This window comes from Cygnus olor, chromosome Z, assembly GCF_009769625.2.
Source record: "Cygnus olor isolate bCygOlo1 chromosome Z, bCygOlo1.pri.v2, whole genome shotgun sequence".
In the NCBI taxonomy this organism is placed as follows: domain Eukaryota; kingdom Metazoa; phylum Chordata; class Aves; order Anseriformes; family Anatidae; genus Cygnus; species Cygnus olor.
In genome coordinates, this window is record NC_049198.1 from 58,797,408 (window position 1) to 58,824,973 (window position 27,566).

The following is a 27,566-nucleotide window of genomic DNA, read 5'->3' on the forward strand; positions in this document are numbered from 1 at the left end:
AAAACTGATAAGCAAAACAAAACAAACAAACCAAAATGAAACAAAACCACAAACAGGAATATCAGGAATATGTGTACCTTCTGTATTACAGAACATGTCAGATATTTGACTAAACAAAAATATGATATTTTATATGGCTGCTTTCTATTTTGCCAATTGGCTTTTTTGTCTGTGCACGATTTTTATGATCAGTGACTATTTCTGCTCCCAGGAGATGTGTCAGAAAATACGGTAAGAAAAGAGGAGGAAATGTCACCTAGCAACCAAAGCTTTATGAGGAAAAGTTCTGTGCTGACCAGAAGAGATGGAGTGAGCTGGGGAGTTGGGAGAAGGCATGAGGAGCAGTGGGAAGGCTGCCTGTCTGCTGCTCTGGGGCTGATCGCAGCCCGGCTGCGGTAGGTGCTCAGAGCCCACACTCGGTCTAAAGGGAGGCTTGGAGTTCCTGTTAAAATGGCTTGCAAAAAAACTTGGTTTGCAAAACAGGACTTTGGTTACTTTATTGCAGCTTTCCCAATCTTAATTTGAAAATGATAAAGTCTCAAATCGTGATGGGGATCTCCATAGTAATTTTAAAACAGCAGAAAATAAACTTGAGAGGAAAGGGCATTATTTCTCTTTTGTCTATCTCATTTATCTCTTTTATCCTTTCCTACCAGTACCAAAGACCAGATTAGCAGATATTTTTTTCTATTATCTTGTTGAGATAGTAGAGAGATTATCAATAAGAGCTTTTTTGTTGTTATTTATATAAATTTATTTATTTATTAGGTCTTTGAGGAATTAGGAGATTCAAAATTAATATTGCTTGTTCCCCAGTTCTGGAAGGAAGCTAGGGAACAATAATAGACAGACTTGTTTATAGGGGGAAAACAAAACAAAACAGGCTGGGAAACATTAACATACTTGAGTCAACACAACACTGAACAGGATACCGTGGTTTGTCTGAGCAAGGATACAGTGTTTAAAAACAGGCTAGCAGATTGTGGTTGAAAATTAGAGGACAATACTTCTGTCACTTCTGCTGCACAGGGTTGCATATGGTCCATTTTACCTCCTGCCTGTGCTTGCATGACAGTAAGAGTGGGTGTAATAGCATGGAGAGGATGTGAGTAGGATTGATCTGGCATACTATGCATGCGAGGCACACACAACTGCTGCTGCTTTATGCCACCACGACACCAACAGCAACAGCCCGTATATAGGCACTGCTGGCTAAGGTTTTTGCAGGCAGGAATACAATATATTTGCATGCATCTCATAAGCTGCAGATTCCAAAACCTGTTAAGAATGCCATTGCAGCACGGAAATTTTATTTCTTTATGGCTTCTTTTAGTTCAGCGGTGGGAAGGGAAGCCCTATTTTTTGCCTTCTACCGGCTTGGACCGTGTTTGAGTTCTTTCCCACCGCTATTAATTTTTGCCCAGGATCTTCCTCCACACCCACCTCCCCCAAACCAGAGCAGACGCAGTCAGGGCACCCCCCAGCTCCCTTATCGCCCCACGACCACCGATCCCACACCTGGAACCGGGAAAACGGAGCAGCACCCCCGGTGCCTCACGGGCTGCGCATCCTTCCCGGTCTGTTCCCCCCTCGGGCCCTTCCCCGACCCCGTGCCGGTGCCTCTCCCTTCCTCAAGTTCTCCCCAAATTGTGTCGGGCCTGGGGGCGCCCGTGGGCGGCTCCGTGCTCCGCGACCCCCGCCCCGGGGCGGCTCCGTACGGCCGCCCCCTGCCTCCCCCCCCCTTCCCCGGGCCTGGGGGGAGCCGCTGCCGCCGCCTCTGCTCCAGCCCGGCCCGGCCCGGCGGGGAGGGAGGAGGAGGAGGAAGAGGAGGAGGAAGAAGGGAGAGGGAGGGAGGGAAGGAAGCGGAGAGGGAGGGAGACGAGGTGCCGCCGCCAGCAGCCTTGTCGCTCTGCTTTCTGCAGCCGGTGCGGAGGAGGGGGCAGCCCCCGCCTGGCGTCCCGGCATGCTGAAAGTCACCATGCCCTCCTCCTCCTCCTCCTCCTCGTCCTCCTCATCGTCCTCCTCCTCCTCGGGCTCTGCGGCCGCCGGCCGCCCCGGGGGCGCCGCGCCCGACTACTGGATCGACGGCTCCAACAAGGACACCCTGGCCCACTACTTCGAGCTGGAGTCCGAGCTGGGACGGTGAGGAGGCGGGCTGGGGACGGGGACCGGGAAGGGGACGGGGATGGGGACGGGGATGGGGGGACGGGGGTTTCGGGGTCCCCTCCGGGCCGGCACCGTAGCGCTGCCTCCTCGGGAGCTGCCAAACTTCGGCGGGCGTGAGCGGCACCGGGGGGCGCGCTGGGTCTGGCGGCATGCGGGAGGGACACGATGCCTCCTAGGGGTCGCGATCTGCAGACCCCTCCCCCCCAAATAAACCGGTGGTTCCCATGGGAAGGCGTCAGACCCTTTCGGTAAGCGCGGGTCCACGCGAGCAGCTCTGCGTTAGTCAGGTTGCCCAGACCCAATTCTGCATCGGGGGAGTGGTCGGCATCGCTGTGAGAGCCCTAAAATGCCTGCCTGTTCACAGCCTCGCTTCATGCGAGAGCTTTTGCCCCTGCCGCCGTGCCAGCACCCCCAGACCTCGGGCTGACAAAACTCCCACCCAAGACAGGAGCCGTGATTAGGCCTCTGCAAGCAGAGCCACTCCATTGGAGCGCAGCACAGGCGAATGAGCTGGTACACATTCATTCATGAATTCTGCTCTACTGCCCTGATGCTTCTGCATGGCAAGTTAAAGGTCCCAAGTGCTCAGTTGCTCCTTTCCTTCCTCTCTTTTTTTTTTTTTTTTTTCCACGCTGAACCCCAGCATAAGATGTTGTCACCTTTATCTGATGTGCAGTTTTCCCTCTCTAAACACAGTTGTTGGTTTATGCTGCATTTGTGGGTAGAAAATAACATGTTCAAAAAGAAAAAAGTGGAAACTGAAAGTTTCATTATGGGTCTCACACTAGACTATTTTAGTTGGTAAATCAGTAGATAACAGCAATTGTTAATTTTGACAACAATCAATTATTAAAATCCTGGATGACAATAGGAAATCTGCAGGTAATAACATGGTTGCCTCAGTATGGAATTTTTGCAGGAAGGACCTGTAACGAGAGGTACTCCTACAAAGAACGCCTGTGCTTGCCATACTGTAACTAGCAGGGGTAGGAAAGGCTGTAGGAACACAATATAGTATTATTCTTCACTTGCTGGCCAGGTCTCAAGCATTTGCTGCTACCTTTTTGCCACTGTTGCTACTCATGCTAGCCACATTTAAATAGGCATGGGATTGTGTACCCTTTTCCTTCTTGTGCTTCACTGCACACCTATGCAGGAACATAAAAACGTAAAGGAGGAAATAGTCACGTCGGTTTTGTTTTCAGAATTAACACAGAAGTGTGTGCTGCTGAGCAACAGCAGTAGGTAGCAACTCTGCCACCTGTATTGATACTGCTATCTGTGGTCTATCAAGAGTCCTTTTAGCACGCCTACCAGAGATTGTGGGCTTAATTTTTGAAGAGTCTGTATCGCTGATGCATCATTTATTTATTCTGTAGCTTGGGAGGAGGGGTAAAAAATGTGAACTTTCCTGTCTGAAGAAGGCAGAATCAACGAAAGCTGCAGTACAGTGGGTTTTTCTACCTTGCAAGGTGAGACAGTAGATGCTGAAACCCCAACAGAAGGTTTGGATAAGAAATGAGCACACCCTACCAGTGCAGAGAAGTAAGCCACTAAACCTGCTGTGCTATTGGATGGAACCAGGAAATTAGATTTCAAATAAAAGTAGGAAGAAAATAGGAGATAAGAACCATCTTAAACAAAAACCGTGGAGTAGGTATGGGAGCAAGAAGAACTCAGAGGGGTGCACACTCAGAGGGAACTGTACTCCGGGATTTGGCAGCAAGACCTCTGTCCACAGATCCTAAGGCTGTCCTGGAGATCCATGCATTATATGCTAGCATCCAGAGTGATGCTGCATATCTCAGACCCCTCTAGCAGCTCAGGTGTGTCTCAGCAAATCCAAAAGAGATCCAACAATTCCTCTTGGCTCCTAAGTGTAATATAAAATTGTGTTGTATCCTCTTGGTAATCTTGTCTCCAGCCTTTTAATGTTGGAGGTGATTTTGAGTACATCTACAAAGAATACACAGTGCTTAGGTTAGTGATGGTGAAAACATATCTGGATCAGGCTGAAAAATGTGGGCATATCATCCTGTTAGATGCAGTAAATTGAAATAATAAACTAAAATAAGTAACAAGTGGTACTATAATGAAATGTGTTTAACAAGCACAGGGACTGGAAGATGTCTTTTGTTAGACTGAAAAGACATTTATTTGGACAGCAGTTGCCCAGTATGGGAGTGCCCTTTCCACAGAGTGTGCCTGGCAAATCCCTAAGCTGTGGCAGTCAGTAGTTCTTTCTTGTGTGACCAACTAAGGAGTCATGGGAGAAAACGAGAGAAGAGGAGGAAGCTCCTGCTAGCAGGAAAAAGCCTAAAAGCTTGGCTAGGAGTAAAGAGTCAGCTTTCAACAGTGGGGTTCCACAGGGATCAGTTCAGTGGGCCATGCTGCTCAAAACACTCGTACATAAGGGGCTGGAGAGTGATATTTGCTTATTGGTTTTTTTTTAAGACAATATGAAGTATTGGAGAAAGACATTACTGGACTGAAAGGACATTTAAATGGCAGATGAAATTCAGTTTAGATGAATAAATGCACATGGGGCTAGGGGAGAAAACATTAAGCTGCACATAGAAAGATGAAATCTGATTGAATTGTTACAGTTGCAATTTACAGCTTTATGAAAGTACTGACTCTGTGCACCCTAGTGATTAAAAATCCTCCAAATAAAAGGTTGGTATCTGTTTTCTTTTCCTTGTAAACCCTATAGTGAGGCTAAGACAGATTCAGTGGATGTATATGCCATGGAATACCTGGTTGGAGGTTTTCTTTGGGGCATCAAGCAAAGCTAGCAAGTCAAATATGAACAACAGGAGTTAAGACCATTTCAGCACAGGGCGTATTTAAGTGGTGGATCTCATGGCCACTGGATACTGCGGATGCTGAAAACTTACCTTGGTTCAATAAGCAGCCAGGCAAGTTTACACTAGGGAAATCCTTTCAGACTGCTAATAAAAAAAATATACTGATTATTGAACTGTAAGTTGTTCAGTGTTGTGACAATATTCTTTGACAGTATTGACATAAGTTTGCTCTATTCATATTCTTCTGTGTTTGGCCACTGTTAGAGACAGTATTCTGGCTGAGACAGACTTTTACTTTGACCCAGGACGGCTTACTCAATGTTTGCCTGTTCATCTTCCCTTTAGTACATTTTCAAAACGCTGTAAAAATGACATTTTCGTCTTTGTTTTAGGAAGATTATTTGTTACTTCCCTGAAAGTGACAGCATGGATGAGTTGTGGATTTTTGAGTTTTGTTCAGAGTCTATTTCAGCTAAAAGCTTATTTTCTACACTCTCTTGGAAAAAGATTTTAATAATTTTAGGTTCTAAGCCAGTACATTCTTTAAAGACTAAAATCTTTTGTTAGCTTTGTATAGCCAATGCTGTATCATTTGGTACAGCGTTTCCGAAATCAGGATTAGCATAACGGTATTATTTGAAGGAAGAGAATATTCAGTAAAAAATGTTTTGATACTCATCCATATTACAAAAATTTTGCTTTGTTGGAATTTTAGTAAATGTTTTACTTATTATGCCCTCTCTTTTGCCTTACTGTGCCAAACTTCACAATCACTTGAGTTGAAACTAACACTGTTATTGTAGGCATACTGCAGATCTATTAAATGGTCAAGAGCAGTTGGAAGTATCTACTACCAAAATACTTGGGGCTTTCTTTTAGTTTCTTAAATAAGATTAAAACAAACAAACAAACAAACTCAAAAGTCACAGCTTTTTTGTGTGTGTAAGGAGTCAGGATCTTCCAAGGTTACATTTTACTTAGTTGTGTGATCCTTGCTGAGGACCTGAAACTGAAAGGTGCTTGGTACTTGCAACTTTGAATTGACAGTGTGAGCTGAATGTCCTTGAGGAGTTCTGAGCACAGAGAGTTTAAATCCAAAGAGTGGTTTAAACTCAAGATTTCAGTGTGCAGGATGACATTTCTCAGTCTGTCAATCCTGTTTACGAATGCTGACATAGTAGCATCTACTTTTGCAATGGCAGCAGTAGATGAAATCGGGCAAATCCTTTGTATAAGCTTCATTTTATAGAAATGGGTTGCTTTTGCACTTAATGCTTTGAAGTTCAAACAGTTTTTGCTTTGAAAGTGTGCCAGTTATTTTCCCTTCCATTCCTTCATTAAAAAAAAAAAATAGAAAGTGGGACTTTTTTTCTGTCTATCTCAACAGTTGTTTGTTATACAGACTGTTTGCCATGTTCACTTTGAAAAATATTTGCTCATTTTTCATTGGGATGCATTTAAAGTAGGTCACTCCCTTCTTCAGCAGCACTTCTTACTTGTTTGTGACTTTCAGTACTGGGCTTGAGGATTTTGCAGGGAGACACGTGTGCTGCTGATAGTACCCGGTGCTAGCTGTCTAAAAATTTGTGCGTGCATGTATGTGGGGGGGTGGGAGGGCTGCTTTGCTAAACCACATTAAGAATTCCACATGGAGAATCATCTTTGAGCAGGAACTGCATGGGTAGATTTGCTTCTGCCCAGGTCATATAGTGCCACTAATTGCAGCTTGCTTGTTACCCTGGCAGCTCACATCTGCGGATGAACAGTAACCGTTTTCATGCAGGTAGTTCCCGCTGATCAGCTAGTAGGGAAGGTTGTTGAAGATGAGGGTCTGAGGCCTTGCTTAGCATTGTTGTGATCTTGGTCACACAACTATTGGGACACTGCTTGAGGTAAGAAGATAGGAGTAAGTCAGGACATGGGGTCCTTGTGGGTGCTGGCCAAGGCATATGGAGGTAGGTGGACATGGAGAATTGTCTTCATGCATTGCACCAGGTCTAGTTGAAGATTTTCACATCCTTTCCACTTGAAGGGATTTGTCTCATCTTTCTCCTTGAAAAATATCTTAAACATGTGACAACAGGCTCTTCCATGGTGAACATGGGTTTTGCCTCTTCTATTAAAGCTATGCTGTAATGGAGAAGACAGTCCAATGTTAATTTGGCCAAAAAGAGGACATCAGAGAAATTTTTGTGAAGTGAAATGATGCTCTAAAGGGGGAGAGCAGGGGGTGGGTTGGGGCGTGTTGTCAGTCACTATTAAAATGCATGTTGACCTACAGAGAGTTGTAAACCAAAAATTATATCCAACAGTGAATTCTTTCTATGGAAGCTCTATAGCTTCTCAACCCAGTGTTCAGGGTGAAATGGATGGAGTTGGTACCAGGAACCAGAACTTGTCATGGTAATAACCCACATTTTGACAACTAAATCTCCTTATTTGGTGAAGGGAGAGTATTTTCTTCTTTGCATCTTGTTCAGTTCAGTAGTTTGATTCAGAACTAAAAAATAGGTGTTGAAGAAACAAGTAAAGAAAATTTCCTCTACCATTCTATAAATAAAAATAATTTGAGAATAGACATACCATTTCACCTAAGGGTCTCTAATAATGGAGAAAAATGGGCAGGTATTTTGGAGAAAAAAAAAGGTAACCTTGCCATGGAAGGCTGTTATTAACTCTTGTTGTCCAAACACCTGTCTTAGATGCTTAGATACTTGTCTAAAAAATAACTCTGTCTAAATATTACAGACTGTTGTTTAAATTCCTGTACAGTTGGGATTTCTGGCAAAACCCTTGTTCTCCTTCATCTAGGAGAATTTCTCTGAACTGCTAACTCAGCACCTGCTTCGCTGGGACTTAGAAAATAGATGATAAAATACACATTTTTTACAATGGCTTATGTGTATATCTGATTCCTTTTCATACTGTGATTGAGGCATTGCTTCCATCTTGGAATGACGGAAAATAGGTTTGCTGATTCTATCTACTGTGGATAAAATGTTTATCTGTCAATGCTTGTGGCTAGTCACATCAGAGAAGCTAAATCTGCTATAGCCTAATGCCTTCTAGGAATAGGTTAATGGTTAGTTGGTTGTGTGAAAGAAATTGTCCTGTTACCTCTGAAAATAAACAGATACTCAGATAACTTTTTTTCTTTAGCACAAGCAGTAATATTTTGTCTCAGTCCTACCTGTATTATTTCAAAAATAGTATATTTTAAATAAGCTTTTCTTCTTCTAAATATGAACCAAAATAGACTACTGATGAGAGCATGTATTTCATGCTTTCATTTACAGAAGCATTGCAATTTTATTTTTAATGTTATATTGCACCATTTTTTTAAAGGGTAATTTGTGGATCCATCTACACTGAAGTTTTAATTTGGATCATGAGTGAAGTTTTTGAAACAAAAGCCTCAGTTATTCCCTCACACCATGCCTTGCTCATCATCATGGAGGATTCTTGGTGTGCACAGAGCAGACTGAATGTAACAGGCTCAGAAGACAGTTCAGGAGCACTTAATCCACTCTATCCTCTTGTGAACACTCAGTTCACAGAACCAGGTTGCAGCTAGTCTGAAGTAAAAACTGCAGAAAGTTGATAAGTTGATATTAGCATGTTGACAAGATCTGTTCCATTGTTGCTTTCCTACTGCACTGTACTACGAGCTAGTGAATACCTAGATTATATGTTTTAGTGATACTGTATTTGAATCTAAATAGTTAATCTGCAAGATGACAATAGAATGCTTATGGTATCACACATTCAACATAATGCTCAGGTCGATGTCCTTCTATTCAAATTTTAATTAACTTTTTAGCTACAGGGAACATATGTTAATGAAAATTTAGTGCATAGAGTGGGCAGTGAAAGAATAGTCAGTCCTTGCAGAGTATTGCGTTACCTCTGTACTCTTATTAGTCTGTGTACTGAGTGCATTGTTCTGCCAATAAATTGAGCCATTAACATTTTTTTTCTACAAAATGAGTGCTGGAGCAGCTTTGAATAGCTGAAATGAGTAGATGATCATTCTGTATAATTTTCACAGCTTTCTTGAACTTAAAGAAGAGTTCTTAATAGTTCTATGACATCACTTTTTGAACTATTTTTTCTTTATTTTCAGTTACTTATTCCTTCAGCCCCTATACATCTTTTTCATTGGTTTTGCTTCTCTTCTTTTTAATTAAAAAATGTATTTCTAATGGAGAAAATGAATAGCTCTTGAAGTAAGTACTCTCAAGAATACTGTAGAAATTTTTTGCACATACAGCTTTTAAGAGTTGAAAGTAATGACATAATTTGTGTTAATACAAGAATATGTCATATTTGAAAAACATTACAGTAGGCTGCAAGGGGCCAGATATAACAAAGTTGTTCTTTTAGCTTGGTACAGAAACAGTATATGTGAAATTGAATAAGTATTTTCAAGTTCAGTTGAAAACATTTGCCTACGTGTGACTGTATGAAATGCTTAGATGATTTTAGATGGAAGACAGGTAAACTTACTGAAGTCCTGTTGTAGAAGGGGTAAATATCTGTTCATTCCACTGTACATTTTTAGGTGTGTGTCTGAGTATACATGGTATTGTGCAAGGAATTGTAATGATTGTAAAAAAAAAAAAAAAAAAGGCAGAATTCTATGGGTATGTTTAAATGTTTGCTTGCATAGCAAATAGCCACATTTCAAAACACTTGTTTTCAATTATGTGTGGCAGTCTGTAAAAGAATACTTGCTGTTTGCTGTTACACGTGCATCCAAATGCTTGCTAGGAGGGGCTAGCTATCCTCTCCAGAGACTGTAAGACACTCAGATTGGAGAAATTTTATCTCACTGAATACTGTCTGAAAAGGTCAATTGGAACTAAAAAAAGTGGTCATCTTGTTGTGTGTATAGTCCAAGTAGCTGAGCTGTCTTTTCACAGTAAAGACAAATGATTTTTGTGTAATATTAGGCTACCCAGAAGGCTGGCCTGGCTTTGGGAAAGCAACCTTCTAATACGAAATGTGTCAAAGAAAAAAAAAAAAAGTGCAAAGATTGGAATATTTCTTTCATCTATGTAGGTTCAACAATTATGAATCTTAGGAGTTACTATTGCATAAAAAGAAAAAAACGTAATCCTTTTTGCTTTCATGTTGAAACAGAATTTAGGCCTATAAACTTACATATTTACTATTGATTTCTCCATTTAGGAGTTCTTACCAGTTCTGCTTTCTCTCTTCACAATAAGCAGACCTTTATTATCTGAACAGAGTCATTAATTTCACAAGGGATAATCTTTTTACAGTGTAGTGATAATTATTTGAAAAAGGGTAGGCAAACATGCCATGAGTTTTAATAATGATGTTGCTTTTAGTTCTTGGTTTGTCTAATGTCTTTTTCAGTATTTACAGTTTTCCCATCTCCCCCATTTTAAAAAATGTATAAGAATGACAGCTTTTAGAAACACTCATTGACACCTTGGAAATACTCTTCCACATGTTTTTAGTGATCCTTCATTTGGCCTTGCATTGCCAGAGTTTTCAGTGAATCAGTAACCACCAGAAAATGCATTTTAACTTACCCGTTCCTGTTCTTAAAAACTAAACCTATCTTCTAAGTTACTTTGCTGTGTTGGGTTTTGGAATCTGAGACAGCAGTTCTGTGATATGTAAGATGGCATATCATGTAGGATTGTTTGCACTGTGGAAGCACGTTGTTTTCTTGTTGTCGCCTTTGCCTTACTTTTCTATCTCAGTGTTGCAAAAGGTCTTTTCAGAGACAGAAGTGCACAGGATGCATTTTTCCAGTTTACCCATGTTAGTTTTTAAATGTCTGGAAACTTCCAAACAAGTCAAGAGAAATGTACATCTTTCTTTCTCCTCTCCAAGGCCCTAGATTGTTGCCTGTGACACTTTCCCAGCTCTTTCTAACCTGGGAAATAAGACCTATTCTGGGAGCTAGTTCATTTTTTGCTGTGACCAGGTTTAGTAGGGAAGGTGCAGGTCAGAGTGATCTCCTGGCTGGCAGCATGCTTTGCAGCAGACCAGATGTACTGGATCTGCTGAGGATTATGTGTCTTTAGGGCAGAATGACATTTCCCCTGAGGCTACTGGGCAGCGAGGGAGGATTGTGGCTGTGTATGTGGAAGCCTGCATCTCTCCTGGGTTAGCTCTGTTTTTTAAGATCTATTAGGATGGTGCAATAGGAAAGATCATTGAGGATGAGATTTTCTAGAACATTTTCCAGTGTGGGATGTTCGATAAGCATATGCATTGTGTGTCCTCAATTTCTTAGACTACATAGTGCTTAAAACAGAAAGATGGAGTAGTGGTGATACAACACTAAAACAATACCCATTGCTAATGTATGTTTTTGTTATGGAATGTAAACAAAAATGGTATAGTTACTGCCATAGGTTACTATCACTTAAAACACACCGGGTGTCAAGAACCATCAATATTTGCATCTGTTGTCCTGAGAACAGATTTCCAAGGCAGAGTTGCTTTCCTTGTAAAATAATTCTAAATATAGGTGACCCTGCATTATGACCTTGGAAGAGACCATTCAGTCTGTAACAAGCAAAACTTACATTTTCTTTGAATTTCATCCACAGGGAATAACAGGAGAGTAATTATTTGGCATGAACCACTAAACTACATGGTCAGAATTGAATGTTAATTCTAACACAAGTGAAGTAGTTGTCTGAACAACTTAATGCTGCAGCTTGTTAAGTACTCTTATTTTCACATATGCAGCTATCACTGCTAGAATTCTAGAACCATAACATGTAAATCAAAAGATAAAGAAAATAACAACCCATCTGAGGGAAAAAAAAAAAAGTATATATTTATAAAATGTGTAGCTCTTTGATGGTTTACTATCTATTTATCATGGCTTTTCTGGGGATAAAGCACTGGCAAAACATGCCCAACATTCCAAATGCATAGCCTCAAAAATAGCAACATCAAAGTTTAAACCCTTGAACAAATGTATAGTCTCTGCTCAGACGCGTAGCTCACTGTGAGCATCCATATGTCGTGGATAAGGTGCCAGAATTGCAACTTTACCTCAGAGCTGATGTCATCTCTTCAGTCCTTTTCTCCAAATTCTCCCCACTAGAAGCAAGTGATACATCTCTCCTCTGGCTTTTCTCCAGGCTTCTTGGAAAAAGCAGTTGCTCGGGTTTAAGGAAGAATAGAATTCTAGAACAATTTTCTTTCCTTCTGAATACTTTTTCCTTCTTGAAAGTATTCATAGATTCTTCTGAGCTGAGGATATCATAAACATATCAGTACTGTTACTTATATTCTATATTTAATCTTTAAAACATATCCATATCTACCAGGTTCATTGCCTTTATGAAATCACACTACATCTTAAAATATTATTTTTGTGTGTGTGTGTTTTTAATCATGCAGATGACCCTGATTGTTCCACAAACTTCTGGAGAACTGAATATTGCATAAACAAAAAAGTTTCTATGTATGTTTTGATTTTGTTTTCTAATGCGGTAGCAGAGCATTCTGTGACAGAGGGAGTTTGTCAATCATATCAGTCATGACAAATTTTGAATAGCTTGTTAGCATTTTTTCATATATAAAAAAAGAAAAAAAAAACAATCACTGACACTAGCAGATAACAAATTCTTGTAAAGAAGTTGAGATTAGCTCAGAAATGAAATCTAGGGTTTCCATTTTAATCTAAATAAACTATATTCAGTGAGCAATTTTGCTGTCGTGAATGAATGAAATAAAAAAGCATGTGAGATCTCAATGACTATCCATGGAATATAGGTCTGGTATTATATTAAAGTACTTTTATAATAATATTCTTATTGATTTTTCTTTAAATAATCCTGTTAACAGAGGCACACAGCCAGTACCAAAGACTGTTGTGCTACATGATTTTATTTTGTGCTTAGTGTTAAAAAAAAAAAATACTGTGCTAAAAAGAGTGGATTTACATACCCTTTCTGTGGAAGGCTGATCATAATTTGTACAACTTTCAGATGATAATGAGACCTCCTAGCTGCTAATACTCTTTGGAGACTAAGTTTGAATTTATTTAAACTAGAGAAAGTATGTCTTTCAGATTTGTTAAATATACAAGATGGTGTTTGCTGTTTGATTTATTAGGTGTCCTGCACCAGTCCAACATTCTGGACCAATGAGAGTGTTTGAAGAACATGCTTTTTTTTTTTTTGGACAAGTGTGTCATGGATGAGCACAGATTTTTTTTTAACCTATTGACATGTTTTCTGGATTAACAAATTACCATTCTGCTCTGGTATATGAACACAGTGCCTTACAGTTTTTTACCTTCCTGGTGGGGTATGTTTGCTCACTAGCTTTCTGTGGTGTTATAAACATAATCAAAGCATAAGGACCTGCAAGATACGTCTGCATGGATGTTTTTACCTTCTGGCTTCATTGGATGCCTCCCACACCTGCTCTTTTTGCTGTAAGAGCAGCAAGCAACCTACCTCTCTAAATTCCCTTTAAGCCCTCATAATTTTCTGGCTTATTAATTTAGTAAAATGAAAAAGAGAAGGCCTGAAAAGTTGATTTTGTAGTGCGAAGCAGCACTTCACTGAATCACAGAACATCCTAAATTGGAAGGGACCCACAAGGATCATCAAGTCCAACTCCTGGCTCCACCCAGGACCACCCAAAAACCAGACCTTGTGTCTGAGAGTACTGTCCGAATGCTTCTTGAACTCCAGCAGGCTCAGTGCTGTGACCACTGCCCTGTGGAGCCTGTCCCGGTGCCTGACCACCCTCTGGGTGCAGAACCTTTCCCTAACACCCAGCCTGACCCTCCCCTGTCCCAGCTCCATGCCGTTCCCTTGGGTCCTGTCGCTGTCCCCAGAGAGCAGAGCTCAGCGCCTGCCCCTCCGCTCCCCTCATGAGGGAGCTGCAGGCTGCCATGAGGCCTCGCCTCAGCCTGCTCTGCTCTGGGCTGAACAAAACAAGGGACCTCAGCTGCTCCTCAGACGTCTTGCCCTCCAGACCCTTCACAATCTTTGTAACCCTCCTTTGGACACTCTCCAACAGTTTTACGTCCTTCTTATATTATGGTACCCAAACCTGTACACGAGGCAAAAACTTACATGGTGTAGATAGTGATGACCATTTAGAATATGACTAGTTGTTGTTGGTGGTTTTGTTTGTTTGTTTGTTTTGTTTTGTTTTTTGAAGAAAAGAAGATGAAGAAATATGACAAACTTTTTTTTTCTTTTTTTTTCTTTTTCTTTCTCTTTCAGGCTTTGCAGCCAGATGTAAACTGCAAGTGTTTATAGAGTGCACCATTCACTGTGTGGTCATCTGTTATACTGGCAGGGGATTAATTTAAGTTGAAAGATGAAGCCAAGGCTAGTCTGAATAAAGCATGCTTGTAACACCAAGTAACTGCTTGTACTGGGGCAGTACTTTTGACACTAAAAAAGCAATAATACATTAATTTTGTTTGCTGCAGGAAGCAGAAAAGTGGATTCTGATTCTCCCTTCACAGCAATTTAATTCAAGAATATCTTAAGTATAAAGAAGAACAGAATTTGGGCTGGTAGTTAATAGTCTTTGTCTGAGTAAGATCATTAATCGATTGCCAAATTGTGTCAATGGGTATCGGAAAACATGCAAGTTAGTTAAGTTTTTTAAATTTAAATTCAAATCGCATCTCTATGCATAATTCATATACTAGGTGTTCAAAAGAAGGCGGAACAGGATTAAAACTGAGTGAAAAAGACATTTGATTATTACTATAAGAACTTGCTCAAAGAGTTGATTTGATTGGCAGTAGCATAGAGAGAAGACTCTTCTGTTTCCAGAGAATCATTCATTTCAAATGAGAAAACAGTCCAGGTCACCTCCTCTCCCGCCTTCACCTTCTCAGCAGAACAATAGCTTTTTGACCATTTAAAGCTTCAGCTTGTTTAGTTAAAAGACAGTAGCCCAAGTTACTGTAAAGTCATTTCAGCTGGATTGATCTATACTAGTTTATTGTTCTTGCAACATTTATATATTAAAAAGGAAAGGAACCAAAATAGTTTTAACCTTCTCACATTCTTTTTCTACATGACTTTAGATAAGATGAAACATCTTTTGTGATGGAAGTAATCAGATTAGAATTTCTCTTGCAGATAACCATCTAAATTAAAGCTGGTGAAATCTATTCTTTAAATAGATTGTCCAACATATTGTTAGTTTTTCTCCTGTCAGCCCATATTTTGTGAACTGGTTATGTTTGTTAATTGTGAATGAATACAATAAATGTTTACCAGATAACCTGTTAAAATAGTTTGACATAGTGCTTTATATAAATCATGTGTTTTAGCTGTACTGAATACCTAATAAGACCATTTAATTGTGTTTTTCCCTAGTCACAGCCCACATGAACTTACTAAACAAAATAATAATGAGTAGAAGAGGTATTATTCGTCCATGATAGCATGTAGCCATTGGAAGACCACATTTCATGCTGTAAAGTCATGTTTATTAAAGCTTGTTTTATCTAAATTATAGAGTCACTTAGATTTGGAAAAGACCTCGAAAATGATCAAGTTCAACATTAAATATTCACATTCTTTTTGACAGTGAATAGGCAGAGATGGGAAACTCCACAATTTCTGTCCCATGATTAATTTCAGTATATTGGTCCTTGTTTTTATTTTGAGTTAGGGTGCGTAACTGAAGTGTTTACATGATATGGATAATGGACCATTTCAGAGCATGGAATTTTTCAACAATTTTGAATTAAGTTTACAAACAATTTCCCATTTTACATTTTGTGAAAATTAAAGCTATTTGTCAATCAAACTAACCAGATCTAAGATCAAATTACATTTATCTATTGTACCAGGGTGCCTTATGAGAATTTTTATGGAAGTGCCTCTTTTTCCTATTTTCACTTTGTCCTTGGTTCCTGTTTGAACTGTCTTTTACGTGTTACACCAAAAGTGGATCATCTTTCATTCGATATATTCCCTTCTGTTTGCAGAAATAGCATTTTTCTACTGACTCCACTTATAAAACTCTCAGACTTTTCTAGTAAGAACAATACACATTACTGAATGGGACAAGATCAATTTTGCCTTTCTCGCAACTGTTATTTTCTTGGTAGCTTATAGCTGTCTAGTTGTTTGTTGCCCAGACCCTGTGTGTTCCATTTTCCTTTGGTTTGTGACTGACAAAAATTTTTATATCAAAGCTCCTGTTATTTTTCTGTAATGCACGGCCTTACATTTAATACTGTTACTTTTTTCCCCATTCTTCTTATTCCTGCTCTCCAGGTAGCACAGTTCTTCCCTTCTGATATTACAGCCCTCTCCTGCACTGTCAATGCCTCCTACCTTTGTCATCATCAGGCTGAACTGTCATACTTGTAAGTTTGTGCCAAAGTCATTTATGAAAATACTAAAAAGGACGTCTAACCAACCAAAGGAATATTGATTAAATATGTATGTTGGAACAAAATAGAAACACTGAAGTAAAGAAGAGTAGTGTGTTTCTGGCAAGTTTTTTATGAGGGTTAGATTGCATAGGCAAATTTCATAGTTAAGGAGAAAAATCCCAAACAACAAAAGGCTTATAGAACTTTTTACCATTATTTCACTTAAACTTGTAATAATCAAAATTCTTACAACATTGCCCATACCACAGATGAATTTGTTCTTTTTTTGTTCTTTTGCTGACTCCTTGCTTTTTTAGCTAAGGATGTCTAGGGCTATTCTCACTTTCCTTCCTTTAAGCACCTAGCACTTTCATTAGAAAGCAATCTCAATCAACTTTATGCAAAGAGGAAGAAATATCATCCAATATATTTAATGGGTGCAATGTCATAAGCTGAAATGTTGGCCATTCTGCAGCTATCTTCCTGCAAGGAGTGCCAAACAAAATATAATTGGTATGCTAGTCAGAAAGATGTCAAATCTTGATGTTTCAGGGGATGTGAGGGATTGGATTTTATTATTCAGATAGGTTTCTACCTACATCCCATCTTCTTCCTCCCATTTTAGGAATGTGGATTTATTGTAGATGAACTTCATGACTTTTGAATGTAGAAGGACTCAGCTCCAATAATTCTGTCAAAAAAAAAAAAAAGGAAAAAAGAAAGAAAAATAGTATGTTTTTGAGTGGCACTTGAAATTTATGCAAGTATGTGAAATATAGATCCTTATTTGTCCTTGGTTTTCATCCAGCATAATAATTGCAGCCATGAAAAGTGACTGCAACAGTGGTATAAAACACTACCCTACATATATATTATGAAAAATCTGGTTTAAACCTATCTGTAAGTTTTATCATCTGAAAATATACCGTGGAGGAATTGGATTTATTTAGTCCAACAGATGGTGCTGGGGAAAGGTGATGATAGTTCCCCAGCAGAGAATCACACCTGTGAAGTAGAATATTTCACTTAAATTTAAGGACTGTTCCTCTATGGAACGGAGGAGGGAAATAACTTGACTGTGATTACAATACCAAATGTAATTCAGAGAAAGTGTCTAGCCATCTGCACTTTGGTAGCAGCCTTTTCAATACAAACAGGAGAGACAAGAAATGTGCTTAAAATCTGAATATGGTCATTTTGTGAAAGAGGCTGTATGACATGATTGTCCATGGTGCCAGCGGCTGTTTTGATGATTCGGGAGAGTTCTTCCAGCCTATCTTCAGAATAACTGCATTGATTTTTCAATGTCATCATCTTGTTGATAGCAAGTTCAATATTGATCTTTTGATATCACCAAGGTATCAGCCAACTTCTGATCACATTCTTACCTCAAATTGAAATCAAAATCACTTCAGAAGCTCATATTGTGCGCTTCTACATTGTAAATACCCAACTAGTGGAAAATCTATCCAAAGTGAGGCTATTGATGTCGGAAATGAGTATGTAGCACACTGGCTATATGTTTTGTATTGTTTGAAGGAAGTTTAAATTTATAAGTAACTCGAACTATAGGATGGATAAATTTTCTACTCTGCCTAGTGCTGCTATTTCTAGAAGCATCTTATCCAGAAACACTAATCATTTGTTTTCAGAGCTTTCAGCCGTTTCGAAATCTCAGATAAAGTCACATCTAAAAATCCTGTCTTCTATATATTGAGTAGCATGTGCATATATGTTTGCAGTATAAATCTAAAATGAACTGGTAATCCCAGACTACTTGAGCCTTCATAATGTAAGAACAACAGTGCAGGGTCAGATCAGAGGTCTTCCTAGGTTAATATGCTGTCTGCAGCTGTAGCAAGAAGCAAATACCTACACAGGAGTGTAAGTACAGGGCCAACGTGTAAAGTTACTGGTCCAGAGCAGTACTTCAGCCTTCAGAACTCTAAAGCCTAACCTGAAGTTTCAGCTCCGTTCCTCATATCAGAATAGTAATGTAGATTTGCATGAAGTGTTCAATATGTGTTGTGGTTTAACCCTGCAGGCAGCTAAGCACAGCACCCCACAGCCATTCACTCACTCCTCCCCAGTGGGATGAAGGAAGGAATCAGAAAAAAGGTGAAACTTGTAGGTTGAGATAAAGACAGTTTGATAGGACAGAAAATAATAGTAACAGTATGAAAAGAATATACAAAACAAGTGATGCACAATGCAATTGCTCACCACTCTCTGACCAATGCCTACCCCATCCCCAAGCCATGGCCACCTTCCTTTTCCCCCACACCACTCCTCCAGTTTTATTGTTCAGCATGGTTCCACATGGTATGGGACATTCCTTTGGCCAGTCTGGGCCAGCTGTCCTGGCTGTGTCCCCTCCCAGCTCCTAGTGCATGCCCAGCCTCCTCGCTGGTGGGACAGCACCAGAAGCTGAAAAGTCCTTGGCTCTGTGCAAGCACTGCTCTGCAACAACTGAAACATCGCTGTGTTATCAGCATTCTTCTCATCCTAAATCCAAAACACAACACCATAGCAGTTACTAGGAAGAAAATTAACTCTGTCCCAGCAGAAATCAGGACAATATGTAAGACCAGATCACAGAATAAAGAGAGACATTTTTAACATTATCTAGTCCAGTCTAATTAACAAGGGTCAGCTACAGCAAGTTTCCCAAGACCATTTCCAGTCAGGTTTCAAATATTTCCACAAAAGGAGATATTCACACAAGGAGTTTATATAGGAGACAATACTTTATACTTCCTAACAGCTGTTTTGGTGGGGTTTTGATTGTGTGTTTGTTTTGACTACAGTTGAGCATTGAGTTGATAATTTATGGAACTCTTACTTAATTTTCAAGTTGTCTTTTCTTGTAATAAGTGGACACTTAGTCTGTTTAATATATTAAATTAGGATGGTGTTTGATATTCAGCATTTTATATTTATTTACATGGAATTTCATCTGCCATTCAATACCCCATCAATGAATCTCAATAGAGTCCTCTTGCGGTTCTTGAACAAAGCAGAAACTTAGTATTGTGGAGAATTTTGATTAAAGAAAAGGGGGGGGGGGGAAGGGGGAGAGAAAATGCAATCTTCTGTCACCTCATTTCTCCTCTAAGCTCCTGTACTGGCTCACTGAGTGGCAGACATGCCAGCTCTGGGCCATCAGACTTCACTGATGACCTCTGTGCACTGTGAGAACCGAGCACTTATTCTTTACCTGTTTTGTAGCTTGTAACCAACTATTAATTTATTTTCTCCTTCTGTGGCTTCCTCAAGAACCTTTGATGAGGGATCCTGTCAAATTAGTTTTGGAAATCCAATTAGACTAATCAACTAAATTTCATTTATTCATATGCTTGACAAAGCTTTCAAAGAAGCTCTTTGGTTTTGAGACATGACCTAATTTTATAGACACCACATTGATTATTCCCCAGGCTATCATACATACCTGTATGTCCACTGAACTGTTCCTAGAGCTTTAAATGACTTGGCCAATATAGAGCAAGTGTATGGTCCCCCAGTTCTCCATATGTCCCTCAGAAACCTTTTTAAAATTCACTGTTATATTTGTTTCTTTCCAGTCTAGAAAGGCTAAGTAGGAGTTGTATAAGAGGTTATACAACGCTTTAATTTGAACTACTTCCTCTATGAGTTCCAGTTAAACAACTGAGTCCTAGCTGCTGCCAATGATGTACTAGTGTTCATTTTATCTGTTGGTTCCATAACGTCTTCTACTTCTTCTCTCTGTCTTCAGTTTGAGACGTCTGAAGACTCTTTACCATTTATCTATGGAGTCCCCCTAAAGAAAGGTTCCAGTGTTGGTAAAACTTCACTTTCTTTAGCATCAGCCCTTTCACAGTTCTGTTTTTACAGAATTAAGATTTTGTCATCACAGTGCAGCCACTCTTCACTGTTTCATGGCCATACCATGCTGCAAAATCCTGTAGAGGTTGCCTTCAAAGCAGAATATTTTTCATTCAGTGAAAAACAGGCAAGAGGTTGCTCTTCTGCCTCTTGTGGCAAGTGCCTATCAACAGAAGGTCTGAGCGAAGAATGAGGCAGAAGCAGACAACTACCATTTGTCTTTGTGAGATTTCTTCCTACACCTTCCTTTTCATGTGTTTTAGCATGGTTTTGGCAAGGTAAAGGTCTTTGCTTATTTTTACTGGCTTTCATGTATGTTCTACTATATTTTACTGGCTTTTAAGTATGTTTTACTATGTTTATGTAGGTTAGTGACTAAGTTCTGCCAAGGAGAAGCCTATATGACTAAAGATAAGCAAAAAAATTGTGAAATTGTTCTACATCGCTATGCTATGACTTATCAGTTCATTTTTCTTTTTGGTGAACTGTTCAGGGGACAGAACGTTTTGGGGAGCCAAGGGTTACAAGCTAAAGGTTACAAGTTTAAACTTTTTTTTTTTTTATTTGTTTATTTTTTTTACTTTAAGCTAAGTTACAAGCCAGGGGTGTTACAAGTTTCTTAGCTAACAGGCAGATTGAGTAAAATTTACTTGCTGTTATATGCAGGTTTTGGTATTGAAATAATGAAAATTAGAAGTCATGTATCAATGCAAGACTTTTTCCAGTGGTACAGGGAATTCAGGTAACAACTTGTTTCTGTAGGTTATAAGGGTAATGTGTGTGACTGAATCACTGGAAAAATATTGTCAACATTAGCCAGTGAAATCCCTGCATAAATTACCTCTGTTTAGCCTGGCTCAGCTATGTGAAGAGAGTTCCAGTATTTACTAATCTGTAATTTGACTGCTAGATCTTTGGCTTATTACTCCTCTCTTTCCTCATGTCAACGTTCATCTGTAGCCTTACATTACAGTATCTGTTATGTTGTGGAAAAAAACTCAATATTGTTTAACTGCCTGGAAGTAAAACAAATAAGTGATGGTATTGACTGAAAGTAACGGTGCAAAACTGCTTAGCATTGTCCATAATAACTTAAGAGTTACTGTTTTGAACTCACTGCAATTCATGTAGATTCTTTAAATGCATGTTCATGTATACACACATACACATGGAGGCACCCCTCAGATGGATGAGAAGGTAACGTAAAAATTTTTCAAGTGTAATGATGTTTATAGTTCCTTGTGCTGGCAGATGAATGGGAACTGCCAGAGAGTCTGTAGCGCTGAAAATGAAATTGATGACACATGTTTAGAAGCCTGATGTACGACTTATTTTTCTTTGGAAATGCTGGTCCCAGCTTCTATCAGTGATTGACAATGTAGCATTCTGAATTTAGGTAAAAAGTATTTTTGAAGATTGTTAGAGGCTGTTGGTCAAAACTGCTCTTGAGAACTGTTAGTGATAGAAGATGAAGCATTTTAAGTTTTGTAGGATGACTCATCTGCTGCAAGCCCTCTTGGCCCTAAACCAGAGGATGCACAACTTTCTGAAGGCATGTTGATCTCCATGGGGTGTGCACAGCAGCCTCTCAAAGACTGTCTGGGCTTCTTCTTACCAGAGATACTCCAAGTATCGCAAATTTCTGAGGCACTGCCAGCATCCCCGCTGATGCTGCCCTCAGTACTTCCTTTGCCACCTAGTACAGAGGTGCTCAGAAGAGATACTTGGGATCTAGGTAAATTATTTCATTTCTGCATTTTGTTGACTCCACATCTCTTCTCCAACTGTCAAATTTCTGTTAATAGCTGAGGTTGATAATTGCTAGTAAACATCTAGTAGTAGCTACAGGTTGCTTGGCAATTTGTCTTTCTCCAGCAAAACACTCCTTTTGTCTGTCTTCTTAGGGTCACCTTTCTAATATGATTTAGAAGTGTATTGGGTATATATGGCAAGGGTTTGGTAGCAGGGGTGCTGCAGAGGTGGCCTCTGTGAGCAGGGCCCAGCAGCTGCCCCATGTCAGATCAGAGCCAGCTCCAGCTGCTCCAAAAGGGACCTGCTGCTAGCCAGAGCTGAGATAGGGAGCGACGCTGGCTGGGCCTCTGGGAGTTATATAGACTTCAAAAATGTAGATATGACTGCTAGCCACAGGCAATATCCTCTGATCTTCAATGTTTGAGGATGTATATACAAGCAGGTATAATTATATACGTGTAGATGCAAGAACTATTTATACCCTATCCCTCACCTCCAAAGAGGTATTCCATAGAAATAATTTTACTGTATGTTCATTGCACTCCATCTGCCCCATTACAATTCTGTGAGCAGCGTGGAGAAAAGCTAATGTGGTTATATTCTTCTTCACTTTTAACTTTTTCAAAGAACTTTCAGAAGTCCATCATCCCTGATTTTGCCTTTTCTGCAACCTTGAATTTTGTTAGAACTTTCTGCTACTGGGAAGCAATACATTTTAATCATGTCCCTTGGTCATTCAGAAGTGAATGTTTTCATTCAGTCCAAAAGGAAAGTTACTCATGTAAAATAAACTGTTCTCAAAATTCTGAATAGGAGACTGGTAAACAAAACAAGTGTTACATAATTCATAAACTGTTTGTTTGTTGTGCAGTGCTGAACTTCATGATGGGCTCTACCTTGAATTGGCGCTCATTACAGGATTTGCCCCACAATGCAATTAAAGTGAGTCAGTGGTATGCTGTCATGGCAGTGATTTAAATTCAAACTCTAATGCAAAATATATTTTTTAAATGTACCATTTTTGTAAAAATCATTCTCATGTGTTGGACTGTCTTCCAACGCTGATTAAACTTAACTTGAAATACAAATGTGAAATACAAAAATTACTAATTGACAATGCAAACTTTTGCATCTGGGATTCATAGGACTGAACTCTGTCAGGATTGGGATGACTCATTTTATTGCTTTTCATTGATCTTTTCTACGCCAAGTATGAGACAAATCTACCACTGGAACCATTACTATTTTCTGAAGTTTAAGTCTGAAAAACTGTAGATAGAAGACTACTTCTATCTAGCAGACAGAGTGCTCCTCAGACAATTGCAATCATGATGAAAAAATGTTGATTTATTTTACCTTTAAAATACATTTAACATAAGAAAAATAACTTTATTTTAAAAGACAAAATGGAACATTTGATAGTAGAACACCTTTTTTTGTTCATTTTAAAGAAATATTGTCCATAATAGCAAATGCAAAGTGTCGTCCACAGCAAAAATAACATAAAACTCACTTTCAGGTAACTTAAACTTTCCTAAATGTGGTAAATTCAGCTTTAAAAACTGGCTTCAACCTGTTCTTCTCCCATATCACCATCAGTCACTGAAGTAAAATGTTAGCATGAAAGCTACCTTGAACTCATTCAGGTACATACGCAGCTTGAGTAGCACAGTTGTTCTAGTTCAAGTCAAATAGTTAAATGGAACCTGGGTACTTAGAAAACAGACTTTTTCAGGTGGCTCTTACTTTACAGGACATTCATTGCTCACCACTTCAGCAAGTAAAGACTTTTTTCCACTCTCTACATATTAAATTGATCAATATTCCTTCTGTGCCTTGGTTCTGCCACTGTCTTCCTCCTACTGAACAAATTTCTTGTAGGAATGATGGTTGTTTTTGCTACACAGTGATGCACAAGTTATTTGGGAAGCCCAAACACAGGATTCTGAAAACTAATTGGAGACTTGGAACACGCACTGTGGTGTTTAGAAAAGCAAAAGTAGTTGCAATACAAGTGAAGGTGTATGTGTAACACAACAAAGCAACCAGTGATTATTTTAGGGAAGAAAAAATGCATATAAACAACAGTGAAGCTCCCATTTTGCTTTTTTCAATGGGACACTGTTACCATTATTATAGAGCTTTGAACAGCTGATAACCACCTTTGCAACTTGTTAATTTGCCACCACAATAGCTACATTCTGAACCTGACTTAAGCTGTCATAGATGTGCCTATGTGCCACAGTTATATCTTAGATACAGATCTGCATGTACGAGAAACAGATTTATTTATTTATTTATTTATTTATTTATTAGTATGAAATATCATTTGTGTGTCTGTTTTTTATCATTAGTATGAAATATCATTTGTGTGTCTGTTTTTTTTGTTTTTTTGTTTTTTTTTATGGTAAAAAATATGTTTTTTTTATGTATGGTTTTTTTTTTTATGGTATTTTTTTTTTTTTAGTGGTGGTCTTGAAGTAACTATATGTCATTTATGTGCAAATAAGTGATATCAGATCTTCAGCTTTAATACTGGCCAGTCATTGAAGCTTTTGAATTTAAAATAAGTCAAAGGAAAAGATGTTTTGTGAAGATTCTGAAAGAGCATACCTTTTTTTTTTTTAAAAAAAAAAAAAAAAAGAAAAGAAAAAGCATATGCCCATCTGGCTTTGAGCACTAACGGGAGGATAAAAGTTAGGATATCTTAACTTTATCTAGCTAATTATGTAGTGCCTACAGAAAGTACATGCCTAAGTAGATCCCTGCTGTGGTCAGTAGAGAGAGAAGCAAGTAATTCATTGTACCTATGTTCAACACCTGTCTTGCAAATCAATAGATCACCTTCTGAAGGGGCTTCCGTTAACTGCAGAGGGTGTCCTGCCAGTAGGATTAAACCAAATGTATTTGCATAACTCACATTAAGATGTGAATTGAACCACAACATGTTTAAAGAAACTGTGCAGCACCTTTCCAAGAGTTATGCTGTAAACTTGTTTCCTGTTGGATGAGTTCTCTCTGCCTGGATAGAGTGAATATACTAATGCAGTTTTATATGTCCATTTCCAAGAATATCAATAAAGCAAATCAGGCCGACTCACCTGTCTTATCTCTGCAGCTTGAGTAATGCCCTAGATTATACCTAATAGGATAAAAGACCTAAATAAGCCATTAGAGTTGAAAATGAAGCATTAGCATCAAATTATGGAGTAACAGAGCATTCGTAATCTTCTGGATGAAGACTGTGTGGACTATCTTGCCAACAAACAGATGGAATTCTGTTTATAGAATGGTGTTATATCAGTTGTACTAGAAGAGTGTTCTACTGGATTTGTTTCAATGAAATTTTTTGTTCTCTATTTTTAATTATATATAATTTAAGAAAAAAAAGTCTCAGTAAGGGAAGGAGTGGGAGAGCTGCTCCAATAAAGCACTTCAGTGTAGGCTTGAGGCTGAATTCCGGTTGATTACACTTCTCACAGAGTTTCTTAGGAGCAGCTTCTAGAGCCCAAATTAGGAAATATAAAAATACTGATGCATTAGCTAGGTTGATTTTACAAGAGGGAGAGTTCACAGCCACTATTTTCTTGTAACAGATCTACATCCAAACATCACCCTGAAACATAACTGAAACTTGGAAATGTGGCTAGTTTCTTCTTGTACTATCAGTAGCTTGCAGGAAACTTTTAGGACAAAAATAAATGTAGTCATTTTGGGACCATTTTTTCCCCCTAAATGTGAAATAACTGAATATGAAATGTGTTCAGCTGTCTCCAGATTTGCCTCTGTGTTGAAAAGGCTATGTATGTGTAGCAAGATTGATCTCCATGTGGAGCTACCTCACACAATTAATGATGAACTTTCTCTGAGGAAGGCATCTGCACCTTTTAGAGTTAGTTATTTGAGGAAAAGGTGTCTTCCCGAACAGCTTGTCTTGTCTGCCAAGATAATTCTTGTATGCTCTCCAGTATATGTTCCCAGCTTTGTAGCATCCATGTTTAAAACAAACAAACAAGAGACCACCATATTTTTATCCTAGTAATCAACTAGTGACCTATCCAACTATCCATTAATAACCTTTTTTTTTTTTTTCATTTAGGTAATTAATCTTCTAGGCTGTCTCACTGTGTCATTTCTGAGAAGGTCATGTGAGACAATGTCATAAGCTTTGTGGATGTAACAGTGTGCTGTCATCTGCTGCCTCCACCAATGAGACCTACTACAATGTAGAAGAAAGTTCTCAGTTTGATAATGGTGTGTTCTTGAAAAACATGTCGGTTGCCAGTCATCTCCTCCTCATTCTCTGGTGCTGACAACTAGTTTGCCTAATTTTTCTTGTTCTGCAATTTCTCCAGGGTATAAAGCTGTCTGGACCCTGGTTTTCTGTTTCATTCTTTTTTTCTTTTAGAGACAGCAACAGCCTGACTTTCATCCAGTCTTTTTCTCCCTCACTTATTTCCCTTGAGTTATCAAACATTGCCAGTCATGGCTATGAAATTTCTTCGGATCATTCTTCTAATATGCTAAAGTAAAATTCATGAAGACTAACTAATTTGGTAACATATAATTTATCCAGGTACTCTTTGGTATATTCTCTTGACAGTCTTCAGCTGTTAAAATACTAATTCTGTTCAGCTGTGCACAGTTGACCTGTTAGTGGCAGAAAGGCATTAACACCTCCACAAAACACAAGTTTATGACAATTGCTTTCTCTCTGTACCAAGTAGAAGGCCAAGTCAGCTCTTCATCTACTTGTATCTCACTCTTGCTGTTGATATGACTTGACTGTCACAATTTGTCCTTGCTTTGTCCTCCTTGCAAACCCTTGTTTTTCTTTTGCAACCATGAGTAATATGGCCTACTTTTTTTTTTTTTTTGTCTGATGCTTTTTTTTTCATCACAGCAGCCAATGAAGAGTCCAATTTAGCCAAGTTAATGTTTTATTATACTTCCCTATTCCTATGCTGCATTAGAATAGTTTTCAATGCTGCTCATATCTGTTTACTGTCAGGCTTTTGCCTTTTTGCCTTTAATTTACCTATGCAAGATCTAACTTACTAGTTATGAGTTTGACTTCAAAACAGAAAATCCAATATTCAGCTTGTGATACATTATAGCCTGTAGCATATGAGTATGTAATAATTTTCTGGTGATTTTGTGACAACACATCATATTCATCACTGTTTATGTTGTTTGCACTGCTGAATCTAGACTACAAACAAATTGTTCTATTTCTTTTTAATTTATTTGTACTCTTCCTTGAATTCACCTGCTTAGCCTCTTACTTATAACTACATCTCTGAAACGTTCTGGTAGTATTTAAGTCACATTGCTTGTATACATAAACTTTCAAAGTTTTTATGGTGAGTAATATGAGACATTGAAATTTCTCAGCAAGGGACAGTGGGGAACAAGTGAAACAGTTATGAACAGTTTAGTACAGGTGTGAATAGCTCTTGGGTTTCATGACTTCTTGTTTTGTTGTTTATTCCTAACGTGATCCTACTACTACTTCTTTATACTCTCAGAACTATTAAAACTGTTAAGTCAGGCTATGGGGGTTTGACTTCTCTTATGAAACATCATTTAGGTAAAATTACTTTAATAAA

General features: G+C 38.8%; 1 protein-coding gene across 3 annotated transcripts in view; it reads left to right on the forward strand.

Annotated features, from left to right (window-relative positions):
- The first annotated feature begins 309 nt into the window (after positions 1-309).
- CAMK4 (calcium/calmodulin dependent protein kinase IV) overlaps positions 310-27,566 on the forward strand; it is a 161,176-nt gene continuing 133,919 nt past the window's right edge. Inside the window, exons 1-2 of one of the 3 annotated variants that reach the window (XM_040541153.1) lie at positions 310-395; positions 1,923-2,142. In XM_040541153.1, coding sequence (XP_040397087.1) covers positions 1,964-2,142 — 179 coding nt within the window. In that variant the 5' untranslated portion in view covers positions 310-395; positions 1,923-1,963. Of the gene's footprint in view, positions 396-1,847; positions 2,143-27,566 lie in introns of those variants that run through there. The other 2 variants (XM_040541154.1, XM_040541155.1) reach the window with 2 other exon arrangements.